Raw genomic sequence first — 22,148 nt, 5'->3', positions numbered from 1 at the left:
TATTAGCATAATAGTAATAATATTGATAACAATTAACCAACTAATATAGCGATGTCTATTTCTGATGAGAACCATACATCTCGTCACTCATCTCTTAAAAGAGCAAGGTCCATTTCGTTGTCCTTGAAAAGTCTTTTCAAGTCGGGAAGTTCAAATGCAAGTCAGATAAACCATACCAAAGCGGATCACACTAAAAACATATACACAAATCATAATATTAAGAATACTTATTATGGTGATGGTTATAGTAATAATAATAGTAATAATAATGATGGTGAAAGGAAGAATGTCAAATCAAAAACTACATCACCTGTGTTGGCCCCGATAAAAACCACAGATAACTCAGGGCGAAGGAAGTCATTAAACGAATCAAAGTTAAGTAGAATTTCACAAGCTAAAGCAATCGAATTACAAAATTCCAGAAACAATAATTCAAGCACCGCAAACATCCATTCTCCGTTACCACAGAGTGCAATGGCAAAGCTATCAGGTGGCTTTGTCAACTCACATTGTAGCATTGCAAGTCCTGTGTCAATTGATAGTGAGATTTCACCATTGCAGACACCAAAACTATCTAAAGTTAATGTCGTTCAACGTGGTAGACATAACAGTAGTTCAGGCAATCCAAGCATTTCAGTTGTAAATTCTCCGTTGAGCCCCATCCATCTACCTAATATTGAAAAATTATCATTGTCCCAGATCCCTTCACATCTTCTTTATTCACATGATAGTATCTTAAGTGAAGAGGACATGGATGATATTATTACCGACTCAAATAGTAATGAACCGAAATCTGACAATTCCTCGTCTATAGATTTAGCACCAGTATCCTCATCTCAACAGGCAAGATTTACTATAGATGGTCTATTAGACAATATGGATAAAACAGGGAAACCTTTAAGATCCAGATCGTTAAAGAAAATTAATTCGGCGTCTTCCTCCATTGGCAGTTCTTCAACTAGTGCTTATCAAACAACTAATGATTCAAAGTTGTTAAGAGGTAGAACACACGCAGGAACCATCAGTGCATCAGGCTTATCTCGTTACCATCGTAGCTCAAGCCCACAATCATCTAATCATCAATCGCTCCCGACATCAGATATTACTTGCATTTTACAAACAGACAACTTCAAAGTTTACTCTAATGGTACACATGAACATAATTTGAAAACTATTAGTTTGGTTAATGGGTCATGTGAAAATAATGGTGGTACTACTAACAAGGTTAAGGGTATGTTTTCTTTTTCTGGGTTCTTTAAAGTTGGTGCATCAAATAAAAATTTGGACTCTAAGTTGGAACTATCCGATGCTACTGAATCTACTGACAGTGTAAATTTAGAGGGTGCCATTTCATTGATCCCATGCCATAAAAAAAATATGTATACTCGAATAAATACAAGTTCAGGTAGTTTAGAAGATGAGGATGAAGATGATAGTATGGAATCATCAGAAAAAAATAAAAGAGATTCAAATAGTGGGATTCCTGATGTCATTAATCCTAAAGCTGCTGTTAGCTGCGAAGAATTGAAATTAATTAACACATTATCGGAAAAAATTCATGAAGGATTAAACAAAGCATATAAAAGTAGTAATGAAAACAATAATGGTAGCGACAAGATAAGACATAAAAGGTCAAATTCCAGTTTACAGGCAAGAGAACTATCTCCTAGTAGTACAAGGTCTAATTCTGATGTGACTAAAATCCCATTTGTAGAGGAATACGGTAAGTTAATTGGTACAATTGGGCACGGCTCGTATGGTGTGGTGAGTGTTTGTTGTCGTCCAGTAAAGGATAGTGATCCACGTCCATTACCAACATTCAGCAAAGATGAGAAATTATATTTTGCAATAAAACATTTAAAACCAAGACCTAATGAGAGTATAGAAAAATTTAGTACTAAAATTACCTCAGAATTTATTATTGGTCATTCTTTAAGTAGACAACATAAAAGAGGTGATAGAATTTCACCTAACATATCCAAAGTGATTGATTTACTAGAGATTAATGAGAAATTTGTTGAAGTTATGGAATTTTGTCCCTCAGGTGACCTATATAGTTTGTTAACAAGGAAGTATAAAAATGGTACAGCATTACATCCATTGGAAGCTGACTGTTTTCTAAAACAATTGTTGCACGGCATAAAATATATGCATGATAGAGGGATAGCACATTGTGATTTAAAACCAGAAAATATTTTATTTCACCCTAATGGACTACTAAAAATAGCAGATTTTGGTACAAGTTGTGTTTTCCAAACAGCATGGGAAAAACATGTACATTTTCAAAAGGGTGCCATGGGATCAGAACCATATGTAGCACCAGAAGAGTTTATATCAGGGAGGGAATATGATCCAAGATTGGCAGACTGTTGGAGTATAGGTGTTGTTTATTGTACTATGATATTAGGACGATATCTATGGAAGATTGCCTTACCAGAAAAGGATTCATTTTACAAATCGTTTATGGAAGAAATGACTGAAGATAATGAGTTCTATGTATTTGAAGAGTTAAGGCATATTAATCATGATATCAATAGAATGAGAAGGGTGGTATTGTATAAGATATTCCAGTGGAATCCAGAGAAGCGTATATCTATCAATCAAATATTACAGTCATCTTGGATGAAGAGAACCAGATGTTGTATCCCATACAAAATTTAAATATAATGATTATGACTATATATTTGTAAAGTATGCATTTTGTTATATTCTTTATTATGGTATCCTTTTTGTTTTGATAGCGTAGTGTGTATCTAAACTTATCTTCAATTTAAAAATATTGTAATAACATGGTGAAGGATATATAAAATGGACTAAGCATTACCTAGTATTACTAGGTAAGGACATAAATGAGATGGTGGATGGAGTGCTGTATCAGTTTCACGATGAGAAAAGACTTAAACGTTATAAACGTGGTCGTTGAATACTGAAAAGCCAAGGAATAATATAGAGAATAAAATAAAATAAAATAAAAAACTGAATAAGTAGGTATAGAAATGAATATAAAATATTAAATAATATATAAATAAGTAGATGTATACAGAAAGAAAGAGAGAGAAATAAGTAGATAGATAGAAAGATAGCTAGGTAAAGATAACATATGAACTATATGAAATGTTAAAAAAATAATTAATTCAGATGTAATTTTCAACTTTTGACCTTTCATAGAGCTGTAAAACATATGTTGAAGTTAAAAGATACATAAAAGAGATTCATAGAAGTTTAGTTATTAACTCTTTCTAATTCTTCTCTACCAGCTTTAGAGTAAAGATAAGCGTTGTAAGCTTCACCATTCTTCCACCAATAATAGTAGATACCAGCAGGTATAAGAACAAATAAGAATTGGGATTTGAATCTTCTAAATGAATTAGAGTAGGCATTCTTAAAAGAATGTGCCAGTGGTTTTTGGGCATACGGCGATATAGCATAAGAGGTAATACCCTTTTGCTTTGGGCTACCTAAATGACCCCACCATCCCATGTATGCTTTTGCTTGTGGACCACCCATTATGATGTATGTATGTATTTAAATTTATTTGATATATGTGTATGTAAGTAAGTCTTCAAAGTTTCAGATTAGAGTTAACTGATTATCCTGAAGTAGCTTTTCGATTAGAAATAAGTAAAGTATGCCTGCGAATAAGTCTAGATTAAATCAAAGGGAGCTTTTATGGCAGGAAAAGGAATATAATAATTATTTGAAAATGTATTTACTACTTATCCAAAGCCTTTCTAGTAATTTTTTGTCTTACTTTTGATATATATCTGGATTAACTGTGCCTTTTTTTTCTCCCTATATCATATAATCTTTCTTTCTCTCTTTTCTTTTGTTAGGCCTGACATTGTTTGTTTCCCTCTATTTCTGCTTGCTTTTCTCATCGTCAGATATCTCTGGTTGATTTTCTGTATAATATGGTTTTGATTTTTTTTTCATCTCTTTGTCTCTACGGCTTTAACTCCGAAAGAGTTTTCAGTTTGAAATAATATTTGTGATTGGACAAAAGCAGTGTAGACCCATACATCCGGCAATAATTTTGTTTTTTCTTCTTCTTTCAATTCGTCCGTGTTATATTTTTCAGTTTTTCCCCTTTCCCTTTTTGCTGTGGAGAGGGCGAGGATAGGCGAAAAGGCCTTTTTTCTGTTTTTGTTAAAGAAACAGAGAAAGAGGAAAAGTAGGGTTTTGTGTTGCCATCTTCGTTTTTTCCTCTTAGTTTTTTCCTTTTTCTTCTTGGTGTCGTTGTTACAGTTGGTTAGTCTATACGTATTAGAATTAAACTGCGTAAGTAGTGAATGTACAGTTGGGAATTCGAAAGCCATAAAGAATGGGTGAGTAAAAGAAAAGTACCAACAGGTTTAGTTGGGATAATTGAATGGACTTAGTCTATTTTTTTATTAGTTTGTTTAGGGTTTGACTATGACAATAGAGAGTGTAAATATATATGTATGTATATATTATGTATACGTATTTTATGTCATATCTTTACTAGAACTGTAATTTTATTTAAAATTACAATTGAAAAAGCCATAAGAATGATGTATTGTAAAAATTCTGTTCAAATATATATATATGCTCATTTACATATAGAATAAATTTCTTGCATATTACACACACACACACATATATATATATATAAATATATATATTCATGGTATGGACAGATGTAACAATTCCATAAAAGTTGTATATTATTTGGAGTTAATTAACTTTAAAATAAATAAGCTGTATTTAGATTGGACTTGTTTGGATTTAGTTCTTAAAAAAACTTTTAAAGTAAAATAAAAGCACTAAATAATTAGTAGACATATTAAAATTGGGTATTTTAAAAAGTTAATACTAATAGATAGTAATTTGGATTTGTTTACTTCTAATTCTTTTCTTAATTCTTATTTGTATATACTTTATTTAAAAAAAATACATAAATTTATTGGTTCTGTAGCTTTTTTTTTATGTTATGTCACTTTTTTTTATGTTTGCGTGAGTTTTCTTTTAAATCATTTTATTTTTGCAAGTGATATGCGATGGGATCAAAATAAACAAAAAAATAAAATTTAGAAAATTTAATAAAAAGAAAAGAGGTTTTCAAGAAAAACAAAAAAAAAAAAATCGAAATAATACACAGTAAGAACTGTTGATCTTCAATGACATTAAATGTCGACTTACATCTTCTAAACTTTAAAAGTCAATACTTTTCGACTTATGAAATGTTTGTATTACTCTACAAAAATTCAGGAAGCAAGGAACTACAATTAACATAAAATCTATAAACACTAAAATTTATTTTATTTTATTTCATTTTGTTCGCTCTTCTCATTATCTCATCACTTCATCTATACTTAGCCGGTGCAATTGCATTGTATTTATTTAAAATCTAACAATCCACATTTTTGAAATAAAAAACAAAGATTGATTAATGAGTAAGGCATCCAAAATACCGAACAATCCACAGCTGTTTCCTGGAGTAGAAGACAAAACACAAGAAGCATTAGGAACTTTTGTTGAATTAACAAAATGCACGTACCAGGACAAATCACTAGGTAATTCACATAATGAATTCATGGAATGTGACTGTTTTGAAAATTTGACTATTGACAAAGATGGAAATATTATAAATGGTGCATGTGACGAAGATTCTGATTGTATCAATAGACTGACATTAATTGAGTGTGTAGATGGTTTATGCGACTCTACTTGTGGAAAAGAATGTCAAAACCAAAGATTCCAAAGAAGACAGTATGCAAATATTATGGTATTTCAAACTGAAAAAAAAGGTTATGGTGTTTTGGCTCAGGAAGATATTGACCCAAACCAATTTATTTACGAATATATCGGGGAAGTGATCAATGAGGAAGAGTTTAGAGACAGAATGATACTCTATGATAAACAGAGAATAAAACATTTTTATTTTATGATGTTACAAAATGGACAATTTATAGATGCTACTAAAAAAGGTTGTCTAGCAAGATTTTGTAATCATTCATGTAATCCTAACGCCTATGTAAATAAATGGGTAGTTAATGGGAAGTTAAAAATGGGTATCTTTGCCAAAAGGAAAATCTTCAAAGATGAAGAAATTACTTTTGATTATAATGTCGATAGGTATGGAGCTGCAGCTCAAAAATGTTATTGTGGAGAACCAAACTGTATTGGATTTCTTGGTGGTAAGACCCAAACTGATGCCGCATCGTTATTACCTCAAAGTTTCTCAGATGCACTTGGCATATCTCCTTCAATAGAGAAGAAATGGCTAAAGATGAAAAGGGCGAATGGTGAAATAATAACAAAAAATAATGAAGAAAATATAAATGAAGAATTTGTTAATTCTTTAGAGATCATACCATGTAAGAATTCATCGGATATAACTAAAGTTATGAGTGTATTATTACAGATCGAAAATAAAATGATTGCATTAAAAATATTTCAACGTCTGTTTCCTATCATAGATGAATCTTTATTGTATCAAGTAATTAAGTTTCATGGATATAAATGCTTTAACAACTTATTAAATATTTTCAAAGATGAGGAATCAGTTATCAGTGATATTCTAAATTTTCTATCTAAATTACCAAAAACTACTAAAAATGGGATTGTAGTATCACAATTGGACACAAAACTTAAACAAATAATACATGTGTTCCCCAATTTAAAACATCAATGTGATCAACTTTTAGAAAAATGGGAATCGTATGAAGAGTATACAAGAATCACCAAAAGAAATATTAATGAGCTGTCTGATATGTCGAGAAGTCTCTCTACATTAAATGATTTACGAAAAGTTAGATTACCACCAGAATGGGAAATAATACAAGTGAATGGACGTCCTTTCTATTACAACGCCCAAAATAATATTAAACTGGACAAGCCACCCAATATTTTGCAATTTAATAATAATAGAAATAATGTTAACCAAAGATCTGGAGAGAATTTTGACAATAATCAGTTTCAACACAAGAACAAAAATCATCTGAATCCAGGTTTGGATAAATTATTTATGTCAAATAGGAAAAGCATGAAAAGACACAATCCACATCAAGATCGTGATAAATATGGTTTCAATAAAAAATCCAGATATTCATCCGAAGAACCAGATATTGTAGAGAAACGAAAGGATGAAGAAGTGAAAATGTTAAAAGCCAAGTTAGAAGCAGAGACAGCTAAAAGACTTGAATTAGATAAGATTATTCAAGAAGCTAACAGACAAAAGGAAATAGAAAGAAAAGAAAAAGAAAGACTTCAAAAATCATTGAAAGAAAAACATATGTTACAAAAAAAACTTTCTAATGCTTCACACATTGAACATAAATGGAATAAATTCTTTGCGTCATTTGTTCCTAATATGTTAAGAAAATATAAAACAGAAATCCCTTTAAGTCATGAAAACATAAAAGAATGTGCCCGTGAAATAACAAAAATCTTATCATCTAAAGAAATGAAAAAAAACTCTAAATCAATACCACCAAGCAAACCTTCTAAAGAAAAGTATACAAAAGTCCAAAATTTTGTTAATATATACATGGAAAAATTTATTCATAAATACAAACAAAACAAAGGTCATGATAAATCAGTTACACCTTCTGCATTTTCATAAGCTCTATAAAAAAAAATAAAATGAACTCAAAATATGTATAGAACCTCTAACCGACGTAAATATTTTTTTGTTAACAAATATCGGTAATATTTGTATTGCATTTTTTCTAATGGATGAAATAAAACTGTTTTAAAATAGTTATATTTATAAGATAATAGTAACATATTCCTTAAATTTTGAGTTTTTGTTCTCCTTAATGGCTTTCTATAGATTTAATTTCATTATTTGAGGTTGTAAAAACATGTTTTGTAATTTGATTTATATTTGTCTGAGATCATGTAATTTCCTAATTGAGTAATTTACATGCTGCTCAACATATTAATAAAAACAAAACAAAAAGTAATACACAATCTTATAATGGATGAAATACAATCCATCAAATATAAATAAGATACTCTAATCGAGTAATACTAATATATTCAATATAATTGAACCCATATAACATGATAATAACTATGAAGAAGAATTGATTAAAGAAAGAAAACAATTTGAAATCAGTAGAGACCTAAAAAGGATGGATGAAACGTACGATAATGAGAAAGAACAATATCTAGTAGCTCCATTTATTGAGTCAAGAAAGGTGTATCGATGTGAATGTGTCTCATGCAAAGCTAGTGTTAAATACCATAATTTAGTGAAATGGTTATTATACGTTGGAGTATTTTTCCCATTTACTATTTTTTATGAAATTGGATTATATCTGTATGTCAATATATACCTGAATCACAGAGTAGTTTTTCCAGAATTTACTGATATAGATTACCCTACTAAGTTTGAAAGGAAAGTATTTGCAGAAAGACATTTAGTGAAAATACAAACTGAAACAGAGAGGGAGCTCAAAGATCAAACACTTTTAAATCTGGATAAACCTAAAATTTCCATACCAAAAGAAATTAGAAACACAAGTCTATCTTTTCAACAGGAATATAGGTATAAAGTTTTGAAGCAGATAGCCACAGACATAGTTAACTCTCACGATTATTACCGTAGTCATTTTTTGAAGTGGACATTAAGATGTATAGGCGTTTTAGTAGCTCAATGTATTATTACATTGCTACTTATAGTTATATGTTTTGACTAACAAGAACATAACTTACATCTAACATTTCAAAAGTTTTTGAAGTATACTGTACAACGGTATCTACCAACCGATGATCAATTTCTTAGAAATGTTAATTTTTTCAGAAACAATATCGCCAGTTCAGACATCTTTCTTAAAACCAAGATTGGTTAAGGTGATACAAACAACTTTATTTATGTGAATCAAAAAATTAATACATAGATTTTATTTTAGAGATTCTGTAACTTCAAACTTAAATTACAGTCTAACTTTCCTTTTGAATCCATTAAATTTTAGATATTTAAAAAGGGACTGTTTAACAATATTATATTTATTAGATAAACACAGAATATAGGGACATTACACCATACCTAACTTACAATTAATATTTCCTTAGTACATTATTTAAGTAAAATATAATTTTTTGAACGAAGTATATTCACAACGTCATATGTTAATTCATTAAGTTATTATACATCTTTTATTAATTTATTTCCAATCTTCTGGAACTTGTTCACGATATAATTTCCACTAAATAGAAATAAAATGCAGAAAATCTAAGGGAACAGGTAATAAAGAACTATTATTCAAATATATACTGATCGATAATAAAAAATCAAATTTTTTCAATATTTTATTAAAAAATACTCAACTCCATACAAATTTTCCTTACAATTCAAAGCAGACAAAGTGAATATTCCCTGAATAATCAGTACGTTAATTGAATCATACTTTAAACCGTTAACATATAGATAACTTAAACATTAATATATATAAAGCTAGATCACCATTTATATATAGTAAATGGGAATTTAGTTCATTCTAACACATCCAGACTTTACAATCAACTAATTCCCATTATCACCTTCAGTAATCTTAATATTAACAAACCTACTTGGAAAATTATAATGTTAGAAGGAAATGAAAAGGTTTAACGAATGAATTAAAAGTAGATTATTTACAGAAGGAAGATGAAATAAAGGCTAATCCAGCTTCACAGTTAGGCCCCAAGTAAGAAACAGAAATTTGGTCTTTTTTTCCCATACAAGTGTTTGAGGAGATAATATCTTACTTCATTTAGGTTATAAAGAAATAATAAATTAAATTTTTGTCTTTTTTTTTTAATTAAGAAAGCATGGCTCTAAGCACACTTTAGACTCAAAAAATTTTTTGTACCCTTATTCATTCATCATAAAACTTATTAGCTACTTTTAACATTATTTTCTTCAAAAAATCTTTATGATTGCTTAGCTTTCTTGTAGTACCAAATGCATTTATGCGATTTCTTAATTTTGACCTATAAATTTGAATCATTTTTTTTATTCATCAGAAAAAGAGTGTGATCTGATCTCATAGACACATATTTTTCAAACAGACCATGCTTTACTAATTTAAAATATAACTTAGTCGTCATATTGACCATGCGAGAAGTATAGTTTTTAAAATTCACCAAAAGTTTGACAACATTTAATTAGAGATTTGAAAAATCTAATCTTCTTTTTTTTGTTTTCTACCAATAAATAGTTAAATAGATCTCAAAAGCAATTTCCATCCTATGTATCAACTATTACGGTTGTTCTTATATTAATATTCTTTGAATTCTTTGGAGAAGCTCTTGTAAGATGAAATAATGGTGAATCTTCCAGAGTTCTTATAATTAACTTTACAACTTTTGACATTATTTTTTATATGTACTTTCTTGACCGATTGTAGCCGCGTCGAATACTTGAAAAATATCTTCATTGAATTAATAGTGTTCATACCATAAAGTCTTGATATCAACCATAGTATATATTTTAGATTAGAATAAAATTTGATTAATATGGTTCAATAAATACACTGTTTTTCTTAATCGCAACATAAATATCTAAATGATTATTTCCAGTTTGATATTTTACAAAAACCACCAATTTCCTATGATCTGGTGCTAATGTTGAAATGAGAAGTATATCTTACAGAGGAGGCACCACAACTGTCATCTCTCTCTTTTTCTATATATACATACACTTTCTCTTCAACAATCATTAATAGTAAATTATACTATTTTTAATCAATACAGAAACCCCTCATATTTAGTCATCTAAGTAAGTCTAGGCTCCCAAAATAATCACATGTACTATTTCAAAGCTTAAAAATGTATTTTTAACTCAGCTTTTTTCTATTCCGGTTGATAATTTACATCTAAATTTGTACACCATTTAGCAATTTAAAGACGAAAGCTTAAATTCTTTTTACTACCCTGTCAAGTGAAAAAACTTACAGGCAAGCATTAAATATTCATTTCAGAAGAACTAGCTGATAATCTATATTCTCTTATAGACACTAATGTATCTCTGTATTTTCTCTAACATATTCTTATTCAAGAGATAGTGTAAAATTATGACGTAGTGTTGCTTGTTAGCTGTAGGATATTTTTATCTCCTGAAATATAGATCTAGCAGAAAATTTCAATCGGAAATTTTTCATTAGCAATTCTGGTATTGTTTTTTATTCTCGAGGCAAATCTGGAAAAAAAAAAACAAACCAAAAATAAACACAAAAACGCAAAAAAAAAATAAATAAATAAACAAACAAACAATATCTACATCCTCCAAAAGCCTCCTTCCACGTTCTGTTCCTTTGTAAATATAAACTTACAGTAGGCACATTGTTTAACCTTTTGACAGTTTCTTGGTATTTTTGTTAGTTGTAACACCCTTTTCCTACATTCTATAAAAAGACTGTTTTTCTATTTTTTTTTCTGTTTTTGTTTCCGAACCCTTGTAGTTCGACAATATTTAGAAAACCTTGCAGGATACAACTACTGATCTCATCACCTATAAAGTATTATATCTATTTTTTTAAATTCTTTGAGCTTACTGAATAACAATATATCCCTCTATCTCTTTTTTTTTTCCAAAGAAGAATAAAAACGACACAAACAAAATTCTATATTCCTACTTATGATATTCAATATACTATCTACTCTGTTGGCCGCAAATGCCATTATTTTCTCAATCGCAACAGCTGAAGTTAAACCTTATGAAAAAATTGCTTTTACAAATGTTGGATTTGATGGTACATACTTTCCGGTGAAAAAACTTTCTAACATCGACAGTGAAACAAAATGTACTTGTGAAGTTGCAGATAAAGTGTGGTTTTCTGGTGTTAATGCACCATTATCTGATTATCTTTCTGTTCACATGCGTGGACCTTTATCTTTATTCAAGTTTGCATTTTATAGTAGCCCTTCCTTCATTGTGAATAACGACAGATCTTCTCAAGATTGGACTCGTCAAGCCTATTATGATGCTAACTCCCAGACTAGCGAAAACATTACATTTTTAGCCAAGGCTGGTAACGATTCTCCATGTTTAGGTAAGGCTTTAGTATATGCTGCTTCTGATGGTAGATCTGCAGCTTCCAAATCAACTATTTTAAGCAGTGACAATAAATTGAGTTCCGATCAAGAATATGTTATTTATTCCAACGTTTCTTGTCCTAAATCCGGTTTAGACAAGGGATGTGGAGTTTATAGAAATGGTATCCCAGCATACTATGGTTTTGGTGGTGTTACGAAAATGTTCCTTTTTGAATTTACTATGCCAACCGAAACAGCTAAAAACAGCAGTAGCTTTGAATACTATGATATGCCAGCAATTTGGCTATTAAACGACCATATTGCTAGAACCTCTCAATACCCAACTAATGAAAATTGTTCTTGTTGGGCAAGTGGTTGTGGTGAATTTGATATCTTTGAAATCATGAACGGTACCGAAAAGAACCACTTATATTCGACTTTCCATACTTATCAAGGAATTGAAGATTTAGCCATCGGTATTCAATCATATGGTTACATTCCAAGAGATACTAAAAATACTATGAAGGGCGGTGTTTTGTTTGATTCTGCAGGCAATACAATATCCTTCATGTCTGATGATATCACTTTTAATAGTACCTATGCAGTTGCTGATATTAACCGTGTGTTATCTTCTATCCCTGTTAACGAAACTTACTCTAGCCAACTGTTGAGTGTTGATGTCACTGCACCAACCAGTACGTCGAAATCAAACGCAGTATCTATACTAAGAATCTCCAATGGTATTTGGTATTATATAATAACACTCTTTACCGCAATGGCACACTATATGTTCTGACGATATTATCTTATGTAGACACATGTTTTATTTTAAAAAAGAAAAAATCAAAAAAAAAATTTGTTCCTTACATAAACCTATATATCTGCTATTATTATTATCATCATTATTTTAATATGTAACTAATACATATAAGCATACTACTATTAATATTAATGCTATTATTTTTCTTAATATGCTAAATCAGATTCATTAACATTGACGATTAATTCATATACAAAAGTGATTGCAGATAAATGATTTTTCATTTCAATATTTTCATTAACAGAATGTACAGTCTTCAAAGAACTTTCATCGAATAAAGCACCAATAAATCTGTAAATATGATTAGTTAAGGACCAATAATACTTAGTATCTGTGTTACCAGAAAACACACCAGTAGTAACGTATAACCCGTTGTTGCTACTACTATTACTACTGTTGTTTCTGTCGTTACTATTATCGTTAGCTTTTTCTACAATAAACGCATTATTAAATAGATCTTGGATGGTACCGGCCAATATATCCCAAACCGGACCGGAGCTTGGTGAAGTTGGTGCAGGTTCTAAAGGTTTACTGTAAGTGACTTCGATGAAACCTAACTCGGTTGGTTCAATCAAGTATTCACCTTCAAATAAGAGACCGTAACCGTATCTGTTAGCCACAACACGGGCTCTTTCAACGTCTTCTAAAACGGTTTCCCTTACACTAGAATGGAAATCTACTCTATGGTTTATTAGGAACTTTGTTGATTCGGGCAATGCATTTGCTTTCACACCACCGGAGATAATATCTACAGACTGAGTAGTTCTAATCAAATCACGTAGCTGTTTATTATTTGACACATATTGAGTCAGCTGATTTCTGTGTTTATCATCTACGCCGGCATTCAAGATGATATTTTTGATATCCGATGGCAAAGAGGTAGAATGCTCTGCTGTACAAGTCAAAGCACCGTAGAGAGGGTTATCCAATTGGAAATCAGATGGGAATGGAGATGATTCAATAAGAGTAATCAAATCTGCAGCGACTCCAATGGTGGTATGATCTGGTGGAACAGAGGAGTGGCCCCCGTGGCCTAGGATCTCGATGGTGACATCAACGTACCCCTTTTCGCTGTTGACTACAGGAGCGATATATAAGCCATTCTCTACTTCTACAATACCCGCACCTTCATCGACGACAAGCAAAATACTGTCGTCACCGTACCTTTCATGGATAAATGAGGCCAAATGAGAGGCCCCCCAGACGCCACTGGATTCTTCATCGAAACCCAGGGATAATATAATGGTACGTTCTGGGATAAACCCATCTTCCAACAATTTCTCCACGGCCTCCAACTCGGCAATCAATAAGTTTTTACAGTCATTAGCCCCACGACCCCATAGGAGATCAGTGTTTGGATCATAATGACCTGAGAACGGTGGGAAAGTCCATTGATCGACAGAATCCTTATTGACAGGCACCACATCTTGATGAGCCATCAGAAGGATGGGTTTCAAAGTTTCGTTAGTGCCCTTCCATGTGTATAGAAGCCCGAATTCATTTATTACTTCCTTTTGCAAACGAGTTTTGATAAGAGGGAAAGTGTTATCTATGAAACGATGAAGTGTAATGAACTGAGAATAAAAGCCAGGATTTAATTTTGGGTCTGGATTAACGTCTTGTACTTCAGTTGGGATCTGAACGGCTTTGGACAATCTTTCAATAGATTGTTTTTTATATAGGGGGTCGTTTAAGATATAGTCGATGGACTTATTGAATTTTGGAGTTAATGGATGAACTTTTGGACATAGTTCGACAGTTGAGTCAGTAGAGAAAATAGAAACATCATTCTTATTACTGATGTCAGTGGAACCTGGATCTAATAATAAAGAACCAGTTACTAAAAATAGAATCAATAATAAACTGTAATAACGATATTTAGACCAGAGTTGTTTTCTTTTTAGGAATTGGGACGAACCCAATTTTTCATTGGAGTCCAGTTTAATCATTGGTATACTTCATTTATTTGGGTGTCTCTTCTTTTAAACGTTGTATACATACAAACATGTATATGTGTATATATGCATATGCACACCAGTACATATATATAATTCCTTTTTTTTTTTTTTTTTTTCAATTGCTTCCCTGACTGTGACGACATCATACCCCTTTTCTTTTCCTTTTCTTCTTTTTCTTTTCCTTTGTTTTTTAGTCATTCAATCATTTCTCGAGACACACAGAAAGAAAGAAAGAAAAAAAAAGAAAGAGGAATCTTGTGTGGCTTATGTTGTGGTATATAGTCTTCACCTGTAATATCGTATAGTGTCGTCTTGTGTCTTGTCTTACCTTATCTTGTGTCGTATTGTACTGTGTATTATACATCATAACTGAACAGTAAATAAGTAAATCAAACATCGTCTCCTTCTCCACCCCCTTGCCTAGTTCCCATAGCCCATCTCTCATAAGAACCACATTCTCTTGTCTTACCAACCAAATCTTTTATCATCCAATCAAGCCCCTCCACATACACATACACACACTTTCTTTCATATAGAAACAAAATTAGTTAACGTGTCGCGACGCGTCGCATTTTTCTTAATTTTTTTTTTCTTACCTCTTGCTTTGTGAGAAAAGAGAATAGATTGATCTCTTGTGTACAATAGACAGGAAGAGAAGGAAGAGGAGGAGAGAGGAGGGAGGATATCCCAGAAACAGAATCCCATCTTTGGCTTGATGAACTGATAGATGGATAGAAGTAAGTAAGCATATTATACCATTGCTTATTGTTTTGTAACAAGAAAAACCGTATCCGCAACGTACACATTATAATATCAAGTGTACAAAAACCACACACACACACACACATACATACATACATACATACATAGAAGATTAAATAATAATTTAAGTTACTCGATAAAATATGTCTAGTGAAACTCCAAGAATAGATCCAAGTGAAGTGGCAAGCAGTATCTACCCTGTGTTCCGTTTAATAGCACAAGTCAAACAACAACCAACAGAATCCACGCTAATACTGTCTAGTCCCACAATAGGCAATGAAATGATCACTTTGAATGATGTTAGAGTATCAATGAACAAACAGTTCCAAATTGGTTCGTGGTATGAATTCGTCTGCAGAGCTAGTGATTCGGGTGAAATCGGTTTTTTAATACTCGATGCTGTGTCGTGTAAACTACAAGATGATGAAGATATTAGTATAGATGGGATTGTTGCATTACAACAATTAACTAAGAAATTTCCTGAAATATATTGAAAATAACCCATCGAGAGAAATTCTTCTCTCTCTCTCTCTCTATATATATATATATGTAATGTTATATAATAAAAATATAATAATAATATAATATAACATAAGAATAAATTTACCAACTATAGATTTTTTTGGCAGTCAAAGTCAACCTTTTAGATGGATTGTACCAACCACCATTCTCAGATGGCATTAGTGCAGGAGGTGCAGCGTTGATATCCGATGTCATCACATATGATCTACCTGGTGTAATTGTAGACACTTGATCCAAAGATTTTCTGAAAGTCGAATAAAATGTCACTTTACTCGTAGGAAACCTTCTTGTCCATGTTGTCGCGGTCACCGTGGAGCCAGGCTGCATTTGCATTGGTGCATACCTCGTCTTACCGGTTTGTAAAGTGTATGGAATAGAAAAGGATGCTGAATTTATTGAAGTGTCTGCATTGCCCGCACCTCCAGTGTTGATCTCAGTTATAGCTGGTGGTTGGACGGAATACGTATAAGTGTATGTGTTAACTCCACTCATCCCGGCCAAAGTGAATCTTGGAGAATAATGGATCGTGTCCCCCTCGCCTTCAACCACAGCATACACCTGGATATAGAATTGGCCATTACCTACAATAGATGCTGGAATAACCGAGTCGTAGCTGTACACTTTACCACCATCACTCGTAGTCACCGTGATATCGCTCGACAGGACTTGTTTACCAATAGTGTATACATTGCTGATATCACTGTTTGGACCGTAACATAAAGAAAATGTATAATATTTTATTTTGTCTAATGGAGGATAGTTCGAATCGTCTATCCACTGTAATGGAACAGTCACTGATCCACCAGTAGCAGTATATATCTTTCCCTTTGTAGGCGAGGAAACTGTCACATCTGCATGGACTCCATGGAAATGACTCATAAATAATAGAACAGTTATTGCCACATACAACAGCAAATTTATCATTTTGTTTCGATCTTTACTCTACTCTGCTCTACTCTACTCTACTCTACTATATTATATTATATTATGTTTATTTTATATTTATTTATTCTATTTATTTTGTTACCAGTCCCTTCTCCTTTTGTCTCTTTAGAATATATCTAACCAGCGTTACACCAATAACTCAAATGCAAGGTATAGTCGATGCACCAATATAATAACAGTAACAGACTTGATCACTTGAGTACTTCAAAGTCCACAAAGAGTAATGAAAAAAGTGAAAAAAAAGAACAAACAAGCAAGGTATCGAAAGAACAGAGTAGCAACCTTGTTCCATCGTACACCTTATTAAAATATCCTTCCACTACTTGTTCCACACCATGATCATATACAAATTGATTATTTTATTTTGCAATTTCCACTTCAACTAAAACTAAAAAAAGAAACAGAAAAAGAAACAAAAAAAAAAAGAAAAAAATCGCAAGAAAAAATTAAAATTTCTCGTCCAAAACGATATTCTGCTGTATCAAAGCACGTGACTGCCACTTTCCTCAGTGTCGCCAATCCTTCAGTTCTCTCTCACCTCAAACGTTACAGCTATAGCATTACGACATATAATATACATGATATTTTATTTATCGCATGACGTTCTGGCAGCTCACATTTCCACGCTTGTTTTTTGTGTGCTACAGGCCGTTCAATAGCACCTACTACGATATCCAAGTAACAAAAGACATGTCAACAAATTGATAACACATACACACATACCTGTATAGAAACAAAGAGAGAAGCAGAGAGAGAGAGAGAGAGATGAAGATACAGGTCTAGTGACTGGTGAAGTCACAAGAGACACAACCACACCTTTATAATACTAAGTAGAATTATTTTTGGTAGCAATATATATGTGACACATATGAAGGTTACCCTCACGGAGTTTGGGTTTTTCTGCAGTGATTTTTTATTTTTTTTGTTTTCTTTATTTCTTTTTTTTTTTTTTCTTTTTTTATTCTTGCTGTCGTTTTTGACAAAAAAGTGAAGAAATAAAGAAAAGATACAGCTAGATTTTGCATAGTAGTCGCATTTTCCTGTAGACTATTGTAGTAAGAGACAATACTACACAAACGTTTATGTCTCTTGGGGTCATCACCTGGTCAATTGAACGAAGCAAATGAGTTTTCAAGAAACAAACGTTTTTTCTACAATGGATGATTATGATCCTTCCAATATCATTGACAATGATACAATTATGAACAATAATGAACTTTTCATAGATAATAATAATAATAACCCTAATAATAATAACGACAACAATAACGTTGATACTACGTATAGTGTTTATGATGTTTATGATGCTTACAATCCTGGTCTTTCAAATACTGCTCCTGTAACAGACAAATTAGATTTACAAAATACTCAACTAATTGATCGAAATACTGTTACTACTGTTGACACTGACAATATGCCTACTGTAGATGATACGCGAAAGGATAATGATGAACTTGGAAATATAAATATGAATATAGATGCTGTATCCGATTCATCTAATAAACTACAAACTAATTCAATAAAAGACTATACTACACATTCTTCTATTCCATTAAACAACACTTCCATCGACGAATCTTCATTATCCGTTTCCAAAACTTCTATGGACTCAAATAATATAAACAACGAGAGTATAGAACAAGGTAATGGAATTCAGGTGGAAAATAAAAACGTACTTTCAAATACTGAATTAAACAAACAAACTGACACTTCAACTAATAGCATGAACAATAATGTACAAAAAGAACCATCTACAACAGATAATGTTTCAATTATACAAAATATGACTATGAACCATACAAATACAACATCTAAAGAAGAACACTCTAAAAATAATGGTACTGATGATTTAAATTCTCAATTAAAAGAAGAAAAAAATATCTCTAACGATAATAATAATAATAATACTGACAGTAAAAATAATAGTGATAAAATGGATATTGATTCTGATATTAAAATTAAACAAGAGATAACTATATCAGGTGACAATAATAATGATACCAATACTACTATAGTAGAAATGACTAATAAAGACAATCAAAATGGGGTTGATGAAAAAGAAAAAGTTTTTGAAAAAGTAGAACAGCCACAAAATCTTAATAACAATAACAATAGCAATGAAGAAGAAGAAGAAGATAACGACGATAATGAAAATGCTACTAACAAGTATGTTGGTACACCAATTCTCGAGGAGGACGACAAAAATAATATAACGAACAGTCATGAAAACAATTTAAATAACGGAAATTACAGTACTGAAAAGAATCTGGGAATAGAAGCACAACATAACCAGGATAAAGCAAATGGCAATAACCATGTACATACAATTTCAAAATACACAACAAATAATTCTAATGTAACATCAACATCATCAACATCATCTTCATCGTCGCCATCATCATCCAATAATAACACAGTAGCAAAACAAAAACCTAAATTGGCATTTCCACAGGTTCATGAAATCATTATTCCAAATTATGCCTCATGGCTAAATTTAAAAAAAATTCATAAAATTGAGATAAAGTCTTTACCTGAATGGTTCACAAATAGAATACCATCTAAAACCCCTGAAATTTATGTCAAATGTAGAAATTTCATGATAAACTCATATAGATTAAACCCAAATGAATATTTCTCTGTCACTGCAGCAAGGAGAAATCTTTCAGGTGATGCTGCTGCACTATTTAGATTACATAAATTTTTAATGAAATGGGGGTTGATCAATTATCAAGTAAACCCTGAATTATTACCAAAGACTATAGAACCACCATTGACTGACCAAAATTCCGCAAAACATGATGCACCAAGAGGTTATTTCCCATTTGAGAGTTATAAACCGTCTGTACAATTACCTGATATGTCTAAGTTGAAAAAAATGATGGATGTAAGTGATCCAAAGAGCACCCTATCTAACTATTTAGCTGAACAGAAAAAAAGATCGTTACATAATGTTGTGAAAAAGGAAGAAGAAACCAAAGAAACTGGGAATTTATCAACTAATTATACTTCTGAGGAAATAAAGAGTATTTCCAAAACAGAGTCTAAGGCTGATAATATTGAATTACACCCAGCTAAAAGACCTAAGATCCTTGATGCTCTAGATGAAACTGAAGTAGAATCTAAGGTTAAATGGGAAGAAGACGAAATAATGAGATTGGTAGAAGGTTTACAAAAATTCAACACAGACTGGTATGCAGTATCCAAATTTGTAGGCACAAAAACTCCAGAACATTGTATATTACAATTTTTACAACTGCCTATTGAAGACAAATATCTATATCAACAAGCCAGAGAAAATGGGATTGGAATTGGACCACTTAAATACTCACCACATTTACCATTTAGTAAAAATGATAACCCAGTACTATCTACAATTGCATATCTTGTTGGTTTGGTAGACCCGACTATTGTAAGAAAGTTAACAGACAGAGCATTGACAGAATCCTACAAGCTAGCAGAAGAGAAAAATAATAAAGAAGTAGAAACAAATCATTCACAAATACCTAAAACTGAAAATTCAACTTTTATAAACTCCCCCAAGAGTAATGAAACCAATATACATAATAAAGATGTTCATTTAAAAGATAATCTGAAAGAAGGTTCTGAGTTGGCCTTGGCTGCCTTTGGATTACGTTCTCGTATATTTGCAAGTAATGAAGAAAGGAAACTAAATCAAATTACTAATAAGCTACTAGAAGTGCAATCATCTAAAATTAATATAAAGTTAGAAAAGTTCAATAAACTTGAAAAAACCTTAGAGATTGAGAAAAAAATGCTGCAAAAAAGGCAAGAAGAATTTCTCATGGAGAAACTATCGTTCACTAAAAACGCATTTTTACTACTAAACAAATTAGAATCCACAGCTAAAAAATTGAATACAATGGGAAATATGGATCTACAAGATGATATAGATAAATTAAAAGAAATAATCAAAAATCCACTAAGTATTAGTTTTTGTTCTTCAAAAGAGGGCAAATTAATTAGTTCTGATGCTAATAAAAGTATCAATAAAGATAATGATAAATCAGCAGAAATCAATAATAAAGTTAAACCTATTTCATTAGATACTCCACAAATATATAGGTATTGGTCGGGTTAATTGTATAAACATGTTTCTACATATAAGTATCTTGAAAGTTTCATAGCGAATAATATTCAAAATTTAAATCAAAAAATAATAATAAAAAAAAAAGAAAAATACCAACCAACATGTAAACAACTAATAAATCAACACCACCTATAGGAATCCAAACATATGTAAATATATATATCTAAATAGAAATATAGCATATATATAGGAATTCTAATAAAATATGTATTATTAAATCGGATTGTTATTGTAGTGTATGAAAGTTAGATATTAAATCAAATCAATTCAAATTAAAGTAACGATGTAGGGTATTGTGTATTTTATTAAAAATTGAAAGAATATTCCTTCCTATAAGATACAAAATTCTCATAATACTACTCATCATCAAGAATAATTTTTTTTATAAGGAAAAATAAATATTGCTATTTTTTTTCCATTTACTATATTATTTATCTCTAATAGACTATCATACAAATTATATAAGATTGGTGAATTTCTTACTCATTGACTGTGGTGCTGTTTGAAATAAAAATATCAATTCACAATGACAGGATGTGTTATATGTGTACCTTGCAAAAATAGTATAATTAAAAAGTCCGAAATGAATTTTTACAATTTTAAAAAATTATTACAGTATAAATAAAGGTTCGTCGATTTGGAAAAATCGTGAATTTTTTCTTTTATGTCGATTTTTCATAAAAAAAAAGAAGATACAATAACACAAATGCTTATTACTACATTCCAAATAAACTCTGGTAATGATATATGGGACAGGAAAAACATGTTGAAATAAATATCTATTGATTGGGTCATAATGATGGTTATATCAAAAACAAGATTATATGTTTCAAGATTAACAGTTTAATAATCACTGTAATTTACTTTTTTTTTTTTATTTTTTTTTTAAGGTAGGTATATTTTATATTATATTGTACCTTCCTCTTCTACCTGTATATTTTAGGATATATTAATGAATATATCATAGAATACTATATAATAAAATACAAACCTACAAACGCGATTAACATTATCAAAACGTTTCTCTCTTTTATTATATAATAAAAAG

General features: G+C 31.0%; 9 protein-coding genes across 9 annotated transcripts; 6 read left to right on the top strand and 3 right to left on the bottom strand.

Moving 5' to 3' along the window:
- Positions 1-51: 51 nt before the first annotated feature.
- Positions 52-2,661, top strand: HAL5 (protein kinase HAL5; the record flags this gene model as incomplete). The annotated part of the gene is made up of 1 exon (XM_064861687.1): positions 52-2,661. The coding sequence occupies one exon, from the start codon at positions 52-54 to the stop codon at positions 2,659-2,661; it is 2,610 nt and encodes an 869-aa protein (XP_064716642.1).
- A 561-nt stretch (positions 2,662-3,222) lies between these two features.
- QCR8 (ubiquinol--cytochrome-c reductase subunit 8) lies at positions 3,223-3,507 on the bottom strand (the record flags this gene model as incomplete). The annotated part of the gene is made up of 1 exon (XM_064861686.1): positions 3,223-3,507. One exon carries the CDS (start codon positions 3,505-3,507, stop codon positions 3,223-3,225), a length of 285 nt encoding a protein of 94 aa, XP_064716641.1.
- A 1,903-nt stretch (positions 3,508-5,410) lies between these two features.
- Positions 5,411-7,585, top strand: SET2 (histone methyltransferase SET2; the record flags this gene model as incomplete). Its single annotated transcript, XM_064861685.1, has 1 exon — positions 5,411-7,585. One exon carries the CDS (start codon positions 5,411-5,413, stop codon positions 7,583-7,585), a length of 2,175 nt encoding a protein of 724 aa, XP_064716640.1.
- Positions 7,586-8,099: 514 nt separating this feature from the next.
- On the top strand, positions 8,100-8,666 carry ASG7 (Asg7p; the record flags this gene model as incomplete). Its single annotated transcript, XM_064861684.1, has 1 exon — positions 8,100-8,666. One exon carries the CDS (start codon positions 8,100-8,102, stop codon positions 8,664-8,666), a length of 567 nt encoding a protein of 188 aa, XP_064716639.1.
- A 2,921-nt stretch (positions 8,667-11,587) lies between these two features.
- TOH1 (Toh1p) lies at positions 11,588-12,781 on the top strand (the record flags this gene model as incomplete). Its single annotated transcript, XM_064861683.1, has 1 exon — positions 11,588-12,781. One exon carries the CDS (start codon positions 11,588-11,590, stop codon positions 12,779-12,781), a length of 1,194 nt encoding a protein of 397 aa, XP_064716638.1.
- Positions 12,782-12,951: 170 nt separating this feature from the next.
- CPS1 (Gly-Xaa carboxypeptidase) lies at positions 12,952-14,754 on the bottom strand (the record flags this gene model as incomplete). The annotated part of the gene is made up of 1 exon (XM_064861682.1): positions 12,952-14,754. The coding sequence occupies one exon, from the start codon at positions 14,752-14,754 to the stop codon at positions 12,952-12,954; it is 1,803 nt and encodes a 600-aa protein (XP_064716637.1).
- Positions 14,755-15,668: 914 nt separating this feature from the next.
- Positions 15,669-16,019, top strand: RFA3 (Rfa3p; the record flags this gene model as incomplete). The annotated part of the gene is made up of 1 exon (XM_064861681.1): positions 15,669-16,019. The coding sequence occupies one exon, from the start codon at positions 15,669-15,671 to the stop codon at positions 16,017-16,019; it is 351 nt and encodes a 116-aa protein (XP_064716636.1).
- Positions 16,020-16,128: 109 nt separating this feature from the next.
- Positions 16,129-16,971, bottom strand: KRE9 (Kre9p; the record flags this gene model as incomplete). Its single annotated transcript, XM_064861680.1, has 1 exon — positions 16,129-16,971. One exon carries the CDS (start codon positions 16,969-16,971, stop codon positions 16,129-16,131), a length of 843 nt encoding a protein of 280 aa, XP_064716635.1.
- Positions 16,972-18,115: 1,144 nt separating this feature from the next.
- Positions 18,116-21,091, top strand: SWI3 (Swi3p; the record flags this gene model as incomplete). Its single annotated transcript, XM_064861679.1, has 1 exon — positions 18,116-21,091. One exon carries the CDS (start codon positions 18,116-18,118, stop codon positions 21,089-21,091), a length of 2,976 nt encoding a protein of 991 aa, XP_064716634.1.
- Between the last annotated feature and the right edge of the window lie 1,057 nt (positions 21,092-22,148).

Source organism: Arxiozyma heterogenica, assembly GCF_036370985.1.
Source record: "Arxiozyma heterogenica strain weizmannii chromosome Unknown scaffold_9, whole genome shotgun sequence".
Lineage (NCBI taxonomy): Eukaryota > Fungi > Ascomycota > Saccharomycetes > Saccharomycetales > Saccharomycetaceae > Arxiozyma > Arxiozyma heterogenica.
This window is presented reverse-complemented; position numbering and strand designations above follow the sequence as displayed.